This window comes from Trametes versicolor (genome assembly GCF_000271585.1).
Source record: "Trametes versicolor FP-101664 SS1 unplaced genomic scaffold TRAVEscaffold_13, whole genome shotgun sequence".
Classification (NCBI taxonomy): domain Eukaryota; kingdom Fungi; phylum Basidiomycota; class Agaricomycetes; order Polyporales; family Polyporaceae; genus Trametes; species Trametes versicolor.
This window is the reverse complement of record NW_007360333.1, coordinates 613048-625832: the sequence shown is the minus strand read 5'-3', so window position 1 is coordinate 625832 and position 12785 is coordinate 613048. Positions and strand designations below refer to the sequence as shown.

The 12785-nt window shown below is 56.1% G+C and overlaps 5 protein-coding genes across 5 annotated transcripts; 1 reads left to right on the top strand and 4 right to left on the bottom strand.

Annotated features, from left to right (window-relative positions):
* Nucleotides 1–855: 855 nt before the first annotated feature.
* Nucleotides 856–1488, bottom strand: TRAVEDRAFT_24130 (uncharacterized protein; the record flags this gene model as incomplete). The annotated part of the gene is made up of 2 exons (XM_008045787.1): nt 856–1301; nt 1353–1488. 2 exons carry the CDS (start codon nt 1486–1488, stop codon nt 856–858), a joined length of 582 nt encoding a protein of 193 aa, XP_008043978.1.
* Nucleotides 1489–4880: 3392 nt separating this feature from the next.
* Nucleotides 4881–6579, bottom strand: TRAVEDRAFT_61069 (WD40 repeat-like protein). The gene is made up of 6 exons (XM_008046055.1): nt 6378–6579; nt 6192–6328; nt 5770–6140; nt 5222–5714; nt 5002–5171; nt 4881–4943 (listed from the first exon to the last, which is right to left on the bottom strand). Exons 1-6 carry the CDS (start codon nt 6485–6487, stop codon nt 4920–4922), a joined length of 1305 nt encoding a protein of 434 aa, XP_008044246.1. The 5' UTR covers nt 6488–6579; the 3' UTR covers nt 4881–4919.
* A 169-nt stretch (nt 6580–6748) lies between these two features.
* On the top strand, nt 6749–8516 carry TRAVEDRAFT_31812 (transcription elongation factor). Its single transcript, XM_008045841.1, has 10 exons — nt 6749–6941; nt 7005–7067; nt 7123–7285; nt 7339–7548; nt 7609–7805; nt 7861–7986; nt 8039–8092; nt 8145–8155; nt 8224–8244; nt 8309–8516. Exons 1-10 carry the CDS (start codon nt 6882–6884, stop codon nt 8322–8324), a joined length of 921 nt encoding a protein of 306 aa, XP_008044032.1. The 5' UTR covers nt 6749–6881; the 3' UTR covers nt 8325–8516.
* Nucleotides 8517–8707: 191 nt separating this feature from the next.
* TRAVEDRAFT_53110 (uncharacterized protein) lies at nt 8708–10409 on the bottom strand (the record flags this gene model as incomplete). The annotated part of the gene is made up of 3 exons (XM_008046054.1): nt 8708–8804; nt 8872–10326; nt 10387–10409. The coding sequence occupies 3 exons, from the start codon at nt 10407–10409 to the stop codon at nt 8708–8710; spliced, it is 1575 nt and encodes a 524-aa protein (XP_008044245.1).
* A 257-nt stretch (nt 10410–10666) lies between these two features.
* On the bottom strand, nt 10667–12406 carry TRAVEDRAFT_53109 (uncharacterized protein; the record flags this gene model as incomplete). The annotated part of the gene is made up of 1 exon (XM_008046053.1): nt 10667–12406. The coding sequence occupies one exon, from the start codon at nt 12404–12406 to the stop codon at nt 10667–10669; it is 1740 nt and encodes a 579-aa protein (XP_008044244.1).
* Between the last annotated feature and the right edge of the window lie 379 nt (nt 12407–12785).

Sequence of the window (12785 nt, the reverse complement as noted above, 5' to 3'; positions counted from 1 at the left end):
GCGATGCTGGAAGTCCCCGGATCCCGAAAACATACACAGGTGATAGTCTAAGACGATCATCCATGTTTGTAGACGAGGAGGCACTGGTACTCCACTTCGAGATCACTGCCCTGTCGCATTCGTCCCGAGAAATACATCAGGTTTGTCGCGTAGAAACCTTCGGCAAGCGACCACTCCCAAGTATGCCTGCCAAGTCAGGCATCGTGGGGAGCATCGAGCTTCACAAGTCTAAAGGTGCAAGCGAGGAGGGGCATCATAGTCGTGAGCAGGGTACCTGAAGGAAGAACACCGGGTGTTTCACTCACACATGCTATCAACGACATGAAGTGAGCAGACCGCACGTCTTGACGGGATCTCATTCATTCCCAGATGTGTGTGAGGGTAAGCATTGGATTGTCATGGGGTCGAAGGTACGTGCTGCGTGTTATGCTGATGAGGTATCGTCGTAACGTTTGGGTAGGCTAGGCCCTGTTCCTGAGTGCAAAAGATAGGGTGAGAGGCAACTTCTCCGCCGGGATGGGGTGGGGACAGCATCGTCGCTGCACGATCGCCTTGACATCTTGGGGGGCGTCGCTAAACTGAGGCACGCGCAGCTGAGTTGGCAGGGAGCAGTAGACGTGAACAGCGGACCCTTCATGACACTACGACACTCTGAGGAACGCCACCAGGACGCCGACGTCTCAGAGGGTGATACGCGCGGATTACGTCTTGCTCATTGGCTGCTCGTGCGACTGACCTCCGATGTATAGTACAGCGTTCGTACAATGCATTGATGAACGGAGCAACGCTGTCCACCCGTCGTTCAGCTGCCGCGTATGACATGAGGTGGAAGAAAGAACTGCTGACCGTCATATTCTACGACAACGACGAGCTTGCGTTAAGCTGCCGCCCCACCCACGCCGCGTACTCCATCTGGTTCTCCTCGACCTTCTCGTACACAGCTCTCCAGTCCTTGCATTTCCTGATGGCGTGAGGATGCACCGCGCGGACCTTGTGGGGGTACTGGTACGGGTCCAGCTGCAAGTCCCCGCGGCACATTAGCTGCTGGCGGATGTAGTTCAGGCAGTGCCGCGCCGGCTGCTCGGAGCGCTCGCTCTTCGGACGGTTGAGCTGGTCGCGCAGGACGTCGAGGCAGCGGAGCTGGTGCATCATCGACACAGTGTAGGGTGTTTGCTCAGGGCCGAGGTGGATGATGCCGCCTTCGGGGAAGAGTGGGGCCCATTGTTGAGCTGCGTCGAGGTGGTAGCGGGTCCAGCTGTCGTGCTGAAGTAACACGTCCCCCCTCTCCACGCTCCATAGAGCTTCACAAAAGTTAGCTCGGGTGGAGAACAAAGCGATCATGGTTCACTCACGGTGGTTGCTCTCGTTCTCGTGCCCCTCCACACGGCTAATGGTAGCTCTTGCGACAAGCTTCAAGGCCGCGTTGGCAGCCAACAGCGCGATGGCTATGGCAATGAAGGCGTTCTCCACAGTACGCTTGGAGAGCATAGGGTAGCAGGCGCGGTGGGGCTCTTGGCGGGGCGTTGTAGGAGATAAATTCGGACTACGCGAGAAGGCTCTGTGCGAGGTCCTTGGGCGGCTCCAGTCATTGTCAACCCTGACAGCGAAGACGCCGGCGAAGCTCCTCTGACTGCACCCTGATGCTGCGATCCGCAAGGGCGGGAGTTCGGAAGGAGTTGCGGACAGGATTCAGGGAGGCCGCGCACGGGCCACATCCCACGGCATGGCAGAACCCACGAGGGCAGTGACAGGCCCGGCGCATCCACATTCTCACCATCCTGCAAGGTCCGACGAAAACGTAAATGAGCGCACAAGTAGCCGTAAGCGCGGATGAACATCCGACGGTGCTCCTCCGCCTCCGACCCCAGGGGATCCCGGCCCCAGAATAGTGGGTGCGTTGCCGAGATTCACTACAGATTGCACCTGGATGATGCATCAACGGCGAACGCCAGGAGTCCACGACCGATCGGGCCTGAGCGCTTGCCGCAGTATTGATGTCGAACAGAATTTCCTGGGGTTTGTGTGCCCCTTCGAGTCGATCGCACTAGTGATGTTAACCACATGCGCGGGGGTTGAACGATTGATCGCGGGGTATACGATCGTAGTGGCGTCGTCGTGGCTCTTGTCTGCTCAAATTCAACGCCACGACGCTCGATGCGTGGCCAAGCACTTGCGAAGGCCGTCGCGCGAGTGGACATTGCTATAAGCTCGAGTCAGCCCGATGAATACACGCGTGAAAAAATCGAGAGGTCCGGGGAGTGGAGATGATAGCTCAGTAGAGTTGCTATCACCAACGCGGATCCTGACCCTGAGCGACGGAACGAGATGGTGGAGAAATGCCACGGTTGGGAGATTAGTCGTCACACGCACCTTTATCGCATGTCCAGCTACGCTGAGGTCCGCACTTGCGCGACGACGAGACTGCTGTCTGATGTAAGTCTTTCTAGGGTCGTTGGCCGGGTCCACCCTTTCCTAGCAGCTGCCAGCATGACGTCGCAGAGGCATATGGCAGCTACACGGCCACTGTGGTACCCGGTATCGGTAGGACTACGCTCTAGAATTGATAGATAAACAGAGGAATACTCAGCAGATAGGAAAAGTCATATATTTATGAGTTACGCACCGATACACCCCTTGCGAGGTAACTAGTGAGCGAGAGGTCATCTTGATAATTCGCCGTGAAATGGACTCCTCTGCGCGTGTTGTCTTGCGCGGGGCTCAGGGAGGCGCGGACCCAGAAACCTACGGCGCGATAACCACATCACGCCACAACGGCGGACTCAAAACATGCTTGTACGACGCACCTGCGCTGCTTTCAAACCCTGTGCCCTCCGGTTGTGTGGCGTCCCACTAGGGGTAACTTTCGTACTCGCACTGACTGCAGTAAGTGGCGCCGCGCCGTGACGAAACGAGTCCCAAAAATACGCACGAGCAGGACGAGCCTCTCTAGTTGAACGGCGCGCACAATGGTGGCGGTCTCCTCATCCCGCCACTATACGCCACGGTGGGGTGCTGTGCGGTGGGCGCAACACCGTCGTAGCTCACAAGTGTCGATGGGCGGCGCTTCGAGCCCCTATGAGGAGGCCTACAAAACCTGCGCCTCGTCTGCGTTATGCTTCAGTACCGATACTCAAGATGTCTACCAGAACCTACCTCCTCTACACCGTCTCCTTCGCACTCGTCGTACTTGCGGCAGTTGCCTCTGCTCGCCCGCAGAGCTGCGGTGGTGACACCGCTGATAGTAGGCGACAAAACCACTTTTACGCCGATTCATAAATTGACATGACGTAGCTTTAGGCCATGACGACCCCTGCTGGCTGTAATCCATGGTCACCCGAGATTTTTATGTATGACTCGAAGTAGGTGAGCTTACCATTTGCTATACTTCCGCTGACCGAATATTCACGCGGCTTGGGCGCAGATTCGAGATGACGCTGCAATGCAGCACGGTGGTAGTTGGCTATAATATTTTGTAAATCAATGAACATTATGTATACGTTGGAGGTACTTCTCCTGTGCTTTGAAGATTCACTGTGTTCATGGCATTGAACGGCAACTTCCATTGGCGCTGGTACGGGCGTCGCCATCCAAAATGCTCTAAGCGAGGTGATGATAGCGCCCTGCGCGCATCTCCGCTGCGGGACTTCTTCATGTCCGTCGCTCGGTGTCCAATGGCCGTGGAGGCAGATCTGCAGTGTGCGCTCGATACAGCGTCACGGTGTTCCGCATATCCGAAGACCAGAAGCACCGGCCAGGAAAATATCAGAACGCGCAGCCCTGAGCAGCCGTAAATCTGCGCGCACAAAGATCAACACATGGCCAAGCCCACAGGGCAATGTACTTACGTGAAAGGATCCGCGCATCTCCCCAACGGAAGAGAGTGCATGGTGCACTCCTCGATACATCGCAATTTCAGGACGACATCAACGCTAGAATCTTCAGAGCGTATCAGCCCGAGTCAGAAGAGCAAACAGAGGTGATGCAGGGAGACTCCACCCTGAGCACTCCCACCTCCCAAGCCGAAAAAGCGTGGCAAGGGGTGCAGGCGCCATACGGCCTCCGTTTTGCCGAGGAAAACGGACTTCTGCGAACAAAACGCGCCCAACAATTGCAAACCTCCGTTTTGGCAATGCAGTCGGCCGGACAAATTGTGACGGGGAATTCAAGTCCCGTACGACTGGCATGCCGGGCCTTCGGAGGGCGCTGGGACTGCCGCTGGCCATCTGCACCGCTTGCCTTCCACGCGCTGCGGATAGAAGCTTAGATTGGCTGCTTCGTGGTACGAGCAAGGTACATACATAAGCGACCTCGCTTCGGTGGAGGGCAGTTTGCGCCCAACACCCGCTGAGCCTATCCACCGCACTTCCTACGCACTCGCTACTACTCGCTACCGCCCACATCAGCAGAATGCAGTTCACCAGACACGCACAGTTCTTCTTGGCGCTCGTCGCGCTCCTCTTGGTGCTGCCAGCGACGCAAGCGAGGCCACAATGCTCAGATGATGTGGAGGAAGGTACGTGATCCCGACCTCGACGACAGAGAGTGTAGGCTGAAGTGTCGGTTGGGGTCTACAGGTCCGCACGTCGACACTTGCTGGCTGTAAGACACCGACCTTGGTTGCTCGCACTTGCGGTGGGTGGCTTCATCTGAACACAGGCGAAGCAGTTAACTTACGGCGCAACAGCCCGCGACAACGGGACTTAGAGTACCCTGTCATCGTATATCAAGCATCTCTATTGTATTCGTCAGCGGACATATGAACTGTGAGATGAACAAGACCCACTAGACTGAGACGGCGACCCTGTGTGCGTCTTCGACTGAGCTCTTCCTGCAAGAGATATCTCGCCGAAATAGAAAGCAATAGCGAGCATATAAGATACAGTCAATACAGCATAGCATACAGTACAAGCAATGAGGCGCTACTGCGATTGCTCCGCATATACCTACAAGTCGTCGTATCAGTGTCCTGCAGCCGATTTGGGCGTATGTAAAGTCACTCGCCTTGATGGTCTTGTCCGCTCCTCCGGTGATCAAGCGCGTGCCTGTCATGTCGAACGTTGAGCAGAACACGCCCGCTTCCGCCTCGAGCGAGCCCGGCTGAGGTATGTCGTCCATAGTCTGGAACGCCGTGCCGGTGTCGTAATCCCACAACGAGAGCGAGCCGTTGTCACCTTGGTGCCCATGTCAGAGGGGGATAACGAGCGTAAGATTGGGAGCTCACCTCCAGAAAAGAACACGCCCTCCGAGTTAACTGAGAGCGTGTTAATGATCGCGTTTTGCCCGCTGAAGTTGAAGACGAAGGTGCCCTCCGGGCACTTCCACTTCTTGATGTTGTTCCCGCCTGCAGATGCGGAAGCGAACGAATACTCCGTCGGGTGTATCGCGAGTGCGCGCACAGACTTCTTGTGGTGCGTCAGGGTGGTCAGGGTCTTGCCCGCGGCCAGGTCCCATAACCGGACTGTCGAGTCCATGCTACCCGTGATGACCTGAGGCTCCGACTCCTGGCACTTGACGTCCGCAACCGTCGCCGTGTGCCCCGCTAGTACGTGGATTTGCGCCTTCGTCCGCATATCCCAGACTCGAGCGGAGGCGTCGCGCCCCGAAGTGACCAGAACGTCAAGGGTGGGATGCAGACTGAGCGCATACACTCCTGACAGGTGACCGTGGTAGTGTCGAATGACCTTGTTCGCCTCGAGGTCCCAGCATTTCACCATCTGGCAACACAATGTTCAGGAGTATGAGGAGATGCGACGCATATAGTCGACCAACCTTGTCCTCTCCGCACGAGAAGAGATATGGATGCCGGGAGGAGACCGCTAGACCCCGCACGGTGGAAATGTGACCGGTTAATGAGAGCTTCAGCTCTCCCGACGCCAAATCCCAAATCTTGATCACCCGGTCACCCGCTCCTGTGGCAAACCACTGGTTGCCTGGCTCCACCGCGACGCTACGCACCCAACCCAAGTGTCCAGAGATGACACGAACAAGCTTCCATGGGGCGTGGTATGTCGGCCTGATAGTTCGTGTGGTTTTGTGAAGTTGGAGTGCTGTCCTGAGGTTACTGGAAGAAGAGAAGGTAGACGGTTGGGCGACGGGAGTGTTGTCTATTTGCGCGATCATACGCCCGGCGTCGGAGCTCGCTGCAGTGAACGGTGAGTGGGTGGGCGTTTTGATGAATCTGGTACACGCACGTCCGGCCGTGATCGCTTTCCGCTGCTCCTTCGGACGTGCGGGGCCCACGGGCCCTTGCTGGGCAAGCAACGACCCAGGAAGTTCCCTCGCTTCCTTATACTCGTCGTTCATTTTTACCGACAAGCGGATCCGCGCGCTGCTATTGTGAGCACACATAGGTTGAGAGGACTGGAAGTAGGACACACCTCTTTTCCTCATCCCGCAGACTTTCGTCCAAACCAGCAGCGAAAATGTCCCGAGTACGCTTCCCGCATTGTTGCAGCAAGGGATTCAGAGGTGGCAGTGACGAAGTCATACTTGAGCCCAGAGTGAGACGGTCAAGAGAATAGACAAAGGAGTACGGCGAAGAGGTGTCCCGCAGAGTAACGTCAAGAAGGGAACGGCGAGCAGGTATACAAGGGCTTGACGTCGAGCTCGATGGTAGCGGCAGCGAGCTCGACGCGCGCGCCGTTGAGCGCGCTATTTGCGCGTGCTTGGTGCTGCTTTGTCAGCAGCCTCAGTCGTGTGCACACGGGCGCCTATACCCCGCTCGCATGCAGCAGCGCCGTGGATGCGTTGCTCTTTGCGCTGAACCACATGCATCGGAGTCGACGACAACGTCGTATCTGCCGCACTGACCTCTCCGTTGACCTCTGAATTGTCTCCGAACGCGTGAGAAAACGTGATTGAAGCAAGAGAGAGCAACGAACATGTCCGCCGCGGAGCTGAAGCCGCTCGTAAAGTCGCTGAGTAGCGCGTCGACCGATGAGGTGTGTACCAATCTTCCTATGGCCTCCCCGTGCAGTCGCGTTTTCTGACGTTACGACCACAAGGATATCGTGGGTATCCTCAACACCCTCAAGCAGCAGCCGAAGATCACCGAGTCTCTTCTCAGGGTACGTTTCTCCGTTCACTCGCAGCATGACGTAGATGCACATTAGCGGTTTGCAGGAAAGCAAGGCTGGCTTGGCCGTCGGAAAGCTCAGGCAGCACGCATCCAAGAGGGTGGCAGATTTAGCGAAGGAGATTGTGAGGAAATGGAAGACGGAAGTTGAGCGGGAAAAGCAGGCATCGGGCGGTGGCGCAAAGGCAGCGTCCAACGGCAAAACTTCAGGTGCGTTCTATTCGTGTTCATACCAGGCCTGGGTCGTCTCACATTTTGTGTAGCCGCGAAGAAATCCGTCAGTGCAGGCTCGAATGCCGCCACCCCTTCCACTCCCGTAACACCCACTGCGTCTACAAGCGGCTCTGGCTCTAAGCTCAACGAGACTCGTTCGGCGAAGACGGATGGCGTGAAGATCGAGTACACAGGGGATAAGACCCGAGACAAGTGTGCCGAGCTCATATACGACGCGCTTGTCTTTGACTCTGGCGCACGTACGTCCCTTTGCCATTTGTGCCGTATCTGAGATGACGTTGCTAACTCTTCGCAAACAGCGAGCGAGCAGGTCATGACGCGTGCCAAGGACATTGAGAAGACCGTGTTCAACGACAATAGTGGTGCCAACGCCGCATACAAGGCGAAGATTCGTTCGTTGTTCGTGAACCTGAAAGACAAAAACAACCCAGGCCTGCGTGAGAGTGTGGTGTCTGGCGACCTTGCCATCGCTAAGTTTTGCAGAATGAGCAGCCAGGTGCGTTTGGAAGCTTTTGTAGACCTCCGCGATATGTCTAACCCACGCATGATAGGATATGGCGTCAGAGGAACGCAAGGCAGCAGATGCCAAGATCGCCCAGGAGAATCTCTTCAAGACACTCGGCGCGGAGGAAGTGCAAGCAGAGACCGATGCGTTCCAATGCGGACGCTGCAAGCAGGTCGGTATTCCACTGTATGTCTCCCAGGATCACGATGCTCACCTCACTGCAGCGGAAATGTCGCTACCGTCAAGCACAAACTCGCAGCGCTGATGAACCTATGACTGTATGCGCTTCCTCTCCTCGTTCTACGTACTTTGCTAATCATACCTTTCTAGACGTTTGTAACGTGCGTATTCAGCGTGTTGGCTGGCTGCCGCCCCCAATTACTAACACTTTTCCCTTAACCCTACGCAGCTGTACCGTATGTAATAATAGGTTTGTAACCTCTCATTCATCCGACCATATCCACCGCACGCACTGACTACCTCACCCTTCACAGATGGAAGTTCTCCTAGAAGAATCACGCATAATTGCCTCCCTTGCGTGGGCCGCCAGCCTCTCGCGTCCGCCCTTTCTCGTATGCTTTTCATAGCCAAGTCTGCACATTGAACAGACTCTACTCCTTTTTGCATGTACTTATTTTCTTCCTTCTATGCATGCCGTGCTGTACCATTTGCCATATTCCCTATGCAGGTCGCCGTCCACCGCGCAGAGCAAGTAATCGAATACTACGATATACCAAACTTGACTGAAATGTACAGCTGACGGTCTAAGCACGGGGCCTTTCAGTAACCCGCAAGCCGTCCCCATCACCACATATCGAACCGCTCAGCGCTATCGCGCAATCTCTGCCGAAGACCTCTCGTAATCTCATCCCCCAGCAACAATTTCAAGCGCTTCAGCTTCGGCGCCCCGCCCCCAGCACGGGCGTGAAGGCATGCGAGGAGGTGCTCCATCGCGCTTTTCCCCCACTCATGACCATATATATCGAGTTCCTGTAGAGCTGGACAACGAATGCGGGTCCCCTTCCCTTCCTCTCCAGCACCCAAACGGGTGTCGCACAGGACGGATAGTGCGTCGGTGAGGGCGGCCGGGAACTCGTCCACGTCTTGCGCATCGAGAGTCAGGGTTTGTAGCATAGGGAAGGTGTCGAATGTCGAGACCCAAGTGTCGAGTGAGACTGAATTCAGGTTGCCTTCGATGCTGAGGGTCGTCATTTGCGCCTCTCCTGAAGGGAACAGTGCCAGCAGCTGCCGTAGGCCCCTCTCCAACCACCTATCCCATTGCACGGCACCGGCGGAGAATAACTCCAGCCTGCAGGTCCCACCAGAAGCGAGCTCCAATGCGACCGCGTTCGCCTTGTGTCCGACCTCCAGGATTATAGAGAACACGGGGGACGTGAAGGTTGCTTGGGTAGCCGCGGCCCGCGGCAGCAAGGATGCGTAAGACGCAGAGGGGTCGTTTGGATCGCTGTCCCCTGTGAGTTCGAAATCGCACACGGAGAGGGTGCGGAGGTGCGAGACCAAGCGCGCGATGTGGGCGGGCACGTCGGCGCATTGAAGGAAGGTTAGCTTTGGGAGCGTTACGAGACGTTCGTTTGGAACAGAGGTCTGGGTTGACAGCGCGGTGGAAAGGAAGTGGCCGAGCTGGAGATCCTGGAGTCTTTGGGCATGCTCGAGAACATCCAGGAACTCCGCGAACGGGAGGGGCTTGGTCGACAGTTGACAATCCCGCAGAGTCAGATTTTGTAGATTGGCTAGGAGTGGCGAGGTCCACGCGAATGTGAATCGGGTAAGGCTGAGCTTTGCGAGGCGAGGGCAGTTGTCGTGACTGATGAACACGGTGCTCTTTCCAGAGTGTACGTGCTGTAACGAAGGATCCAGCTGGTTTGTAAGGTCGGGGACTTGGTTCGTCAGGTCGAGGGCTCGGAGGAGCGGAAGAACGCGGGAAAAAAGCGGCTGAAGGGCGTGGGTGGTCGGAGTATACATGTTCAACGCGCCTAGGTGGCTGGAGTGTTGCACAAGAGCCGGTAGGGTTATATCCATGTCGCAACCGCTAGAGAGTGTGACGCGGATCGGGGCGCTACCCGAGCGTCGTAATGCGAGCTTCAGCCACGACGTCTTGGTAGATACCTCGATGGTGGTCCAAAAGACAGCTGCCTTGCGGATGAGAGCACACCAATGCCGACATACGCCCATCAGGCGCGCCCACGGACGTCTTAGGTCTCCTCCCCTAGCGCCAAGGTATCGATACTGCGGCGCAAGCAAATATTTGAAGACTTCCAGGAGGACCTCCGCAGGGAGTGCGTGGATCGCCACATTCGCATTCCACAGCGCTCTTAAGCTGAGAAGCTTGAGCTCGAAAGTTTGCAGCTGAGCATGCTCATCCGTCTTTCCCGCTTGTACGGGAGAGACTAACGGCTTGGAAATCTCCACGCCAATGCCGGGAAGGCCGTATAACGGGCTCGGCAGATTTTCGTCAAGGAGTAGTGTGGAGGCGTGGTCCGCCGTCGATGATCTGGAATACAGAAGATCATAAAAATAGTTGTCGTTGTTTAAACAGGGTGAGCGATCTCACCGTATACCGTCGTCGGACAACATGGCTGTTGGTAAGTATAACGATGGTGGCGGTCGAAAACAAGACCGCCTGCCTCGGCGCCAAATCACGCCAATTCCGACGTGTTCAAAAAATACCTCCTAATATTAAGCGCCAATTACTCCATGAGGGGCCACAAATTTGCAGTGAAAGATATTCATCGTTGAGTGGTGAACTCACATACAACATTTACAGTATACTACAGGGTGCGATGTAGACAGAAATGAGAAGACTAACCGTGCCAGTCGCGTTGGGGCGAGCGTCATGATTCTCGGAGCAGCTCAACGCTTGCGCGCAGTTTCTGCCGGAGGCCCTCCCAAATGTGCTCCAACCCCGCGCCAGCCATTATATCCAATCTTGGGCTCACTCTCAGGCACTGCAGCTGCGGGGCCCCGCGCGCAGCCCGGGCGCGAAGGCATGTGAGGACGTTCTCCACCGCGCTCGGCGTCCACTTCCAACCCTCGTCCATCATGAAATTGAGGTCCGCGAGCGCGGGACAACGAACGCCATAGAGTCCATCTACTCCATCCTTTCTGGCCGCGCGTCCGGGCGCGGTCACTGGGACGGAGAGCGAGCGGATGATGGCGGTGGGGAACGCGCTCCCCGCTTGCACCTCGAAGTCGAGAATCTCCAGTGTCGGGAAGGAGTCGAATATCATGTCCCAGGTGGCAGACGAGACGGCAGCCAGTGCTCCTGCGATATTCAGGTGCGTGAGCCCCGCTCCTCTCAAAGCGAAGAGCGATGGCAATTGCTGCAGGCCAGATTCTAGCCATGTGTGGTCCCATCGAGCGCGGCTGGCACGGTACAGTTCCAGCATGAATGTACCGCCGGGGGGGAGGTTCCATGTGATTACGTGCACCTCCCGGCAGACTTGGAGGGAGACGAAGGAGACGAAGGGCGTGAGGCATACGAGGGGAGCATTCCGCGGGAGGAAGGAGGCGTAGGTTATGGACGGGTTGGTAGAACTACACTCTCCCATGAGTTCGAAGTCACACGTGCCGAGGATACGGAGGTGCGACATCAGTCGGGCGGCAATATCGGGCAAGGCATGAAATCCGAGATAGGATAGCTTCGGGAGTGTGACGAGGCGTCCAGGCGGGACAGAGGTCTGCGACGACAAAACGACGAAAAGGAAGGACCCGAGTTGGAGGGACCGAAGTTCTTGGCCATGCTCGAGAACATCCAGGAACGCAGTGAACGAGAGCGGCTCCGTCGATAGCGCGCAGTCGCTCAGAGACAGGAACTGTAAATTAGCCAGGAGTGGTGCGGTCCAGGTCAGCCCATATCGTAAGAGGCTGAGCTCTTCAAGGCACGGGCAGATGTTGCGGTTGACGAAGTCGACATTGCGCCTGGGGCGCCCATATGCAACGTGTTGGTCAAGATTGACTGTGAGGTTGGCAAGGATAGGAAGACGGTGGATGAAGAGCGCTTTGATCCAACCAGCGTTCGGCGCGCTCACTTCCAGTTCTTTGATATGGTCGGTATGTTGTTGGAGGATTGGGATGGCCGCCTTTATATCACAGCCGCGAGATATCGTTACGCGAAGCGGCGCTCTACGAGAGCGGCGTAAGGTGAGGTCCAGCCACGACATGCTTTTGGTGCCCTTAGAGATGTCGATGGTGCTCCAGAATTCCGCGTCGTTCCGGATGAGAGCACACCAATGTCGACAAACACCCATCAAGGGCACCCAGGGACGTCTTGGCGCTGCATGCGTGTACCTTTGTTGATAAGACGGAACCAATAAATACTTGAAGATATCGAGGAGGATTTCAGCGGGAAGTGTGTGTATTGAAAGGTTCGCATTCCACACCGCCCTCATGCTCAACAGCTCGAGCTCGAAGTGTCGTCGCAGGACAGGAAGATCTGCCTTTCTAGCTTGCAAGCCAGCAGCTATGAGCCGATGGAAGTCGACGCCGATAGCGGGTAGCCCGTATAGAGGGCCAGACAGGTCTTCGTCCAGGAGGATGCGAGTGGGCGACGAGGAACAATTGGTACTGGCCATTGCAACCGGGAACGCTAGCAACCGTGTCAGTGATGATTATCAGGATTGTCCAGAGTACTTTCATAAGTTTACCTATGTATTATCTGCCGGATGTCGCTGCTAAAAGGGGGTGGCGTTGGATGGTGGTCGAAGAGAACGCATAGGCATCGCCGCCTGAACCGACTTTAAGCATATCGGCAATTCCCGCTTGCAAAACAAAGCACTTTCTACGTCAGTGTCGCTTGAACGAGGTGACGCAAGCCGCTCTTGTGACCAGAAGCTGTTGAGATACTTAGTAGTGAAAATATCGGACCCACGTCATTGCACTGCCAGTGGAGGAAGCGAGACGACGCTAATTTCTTCGTTATAAGTATAACGCTGTGAACAAGGTCCCAAGGAT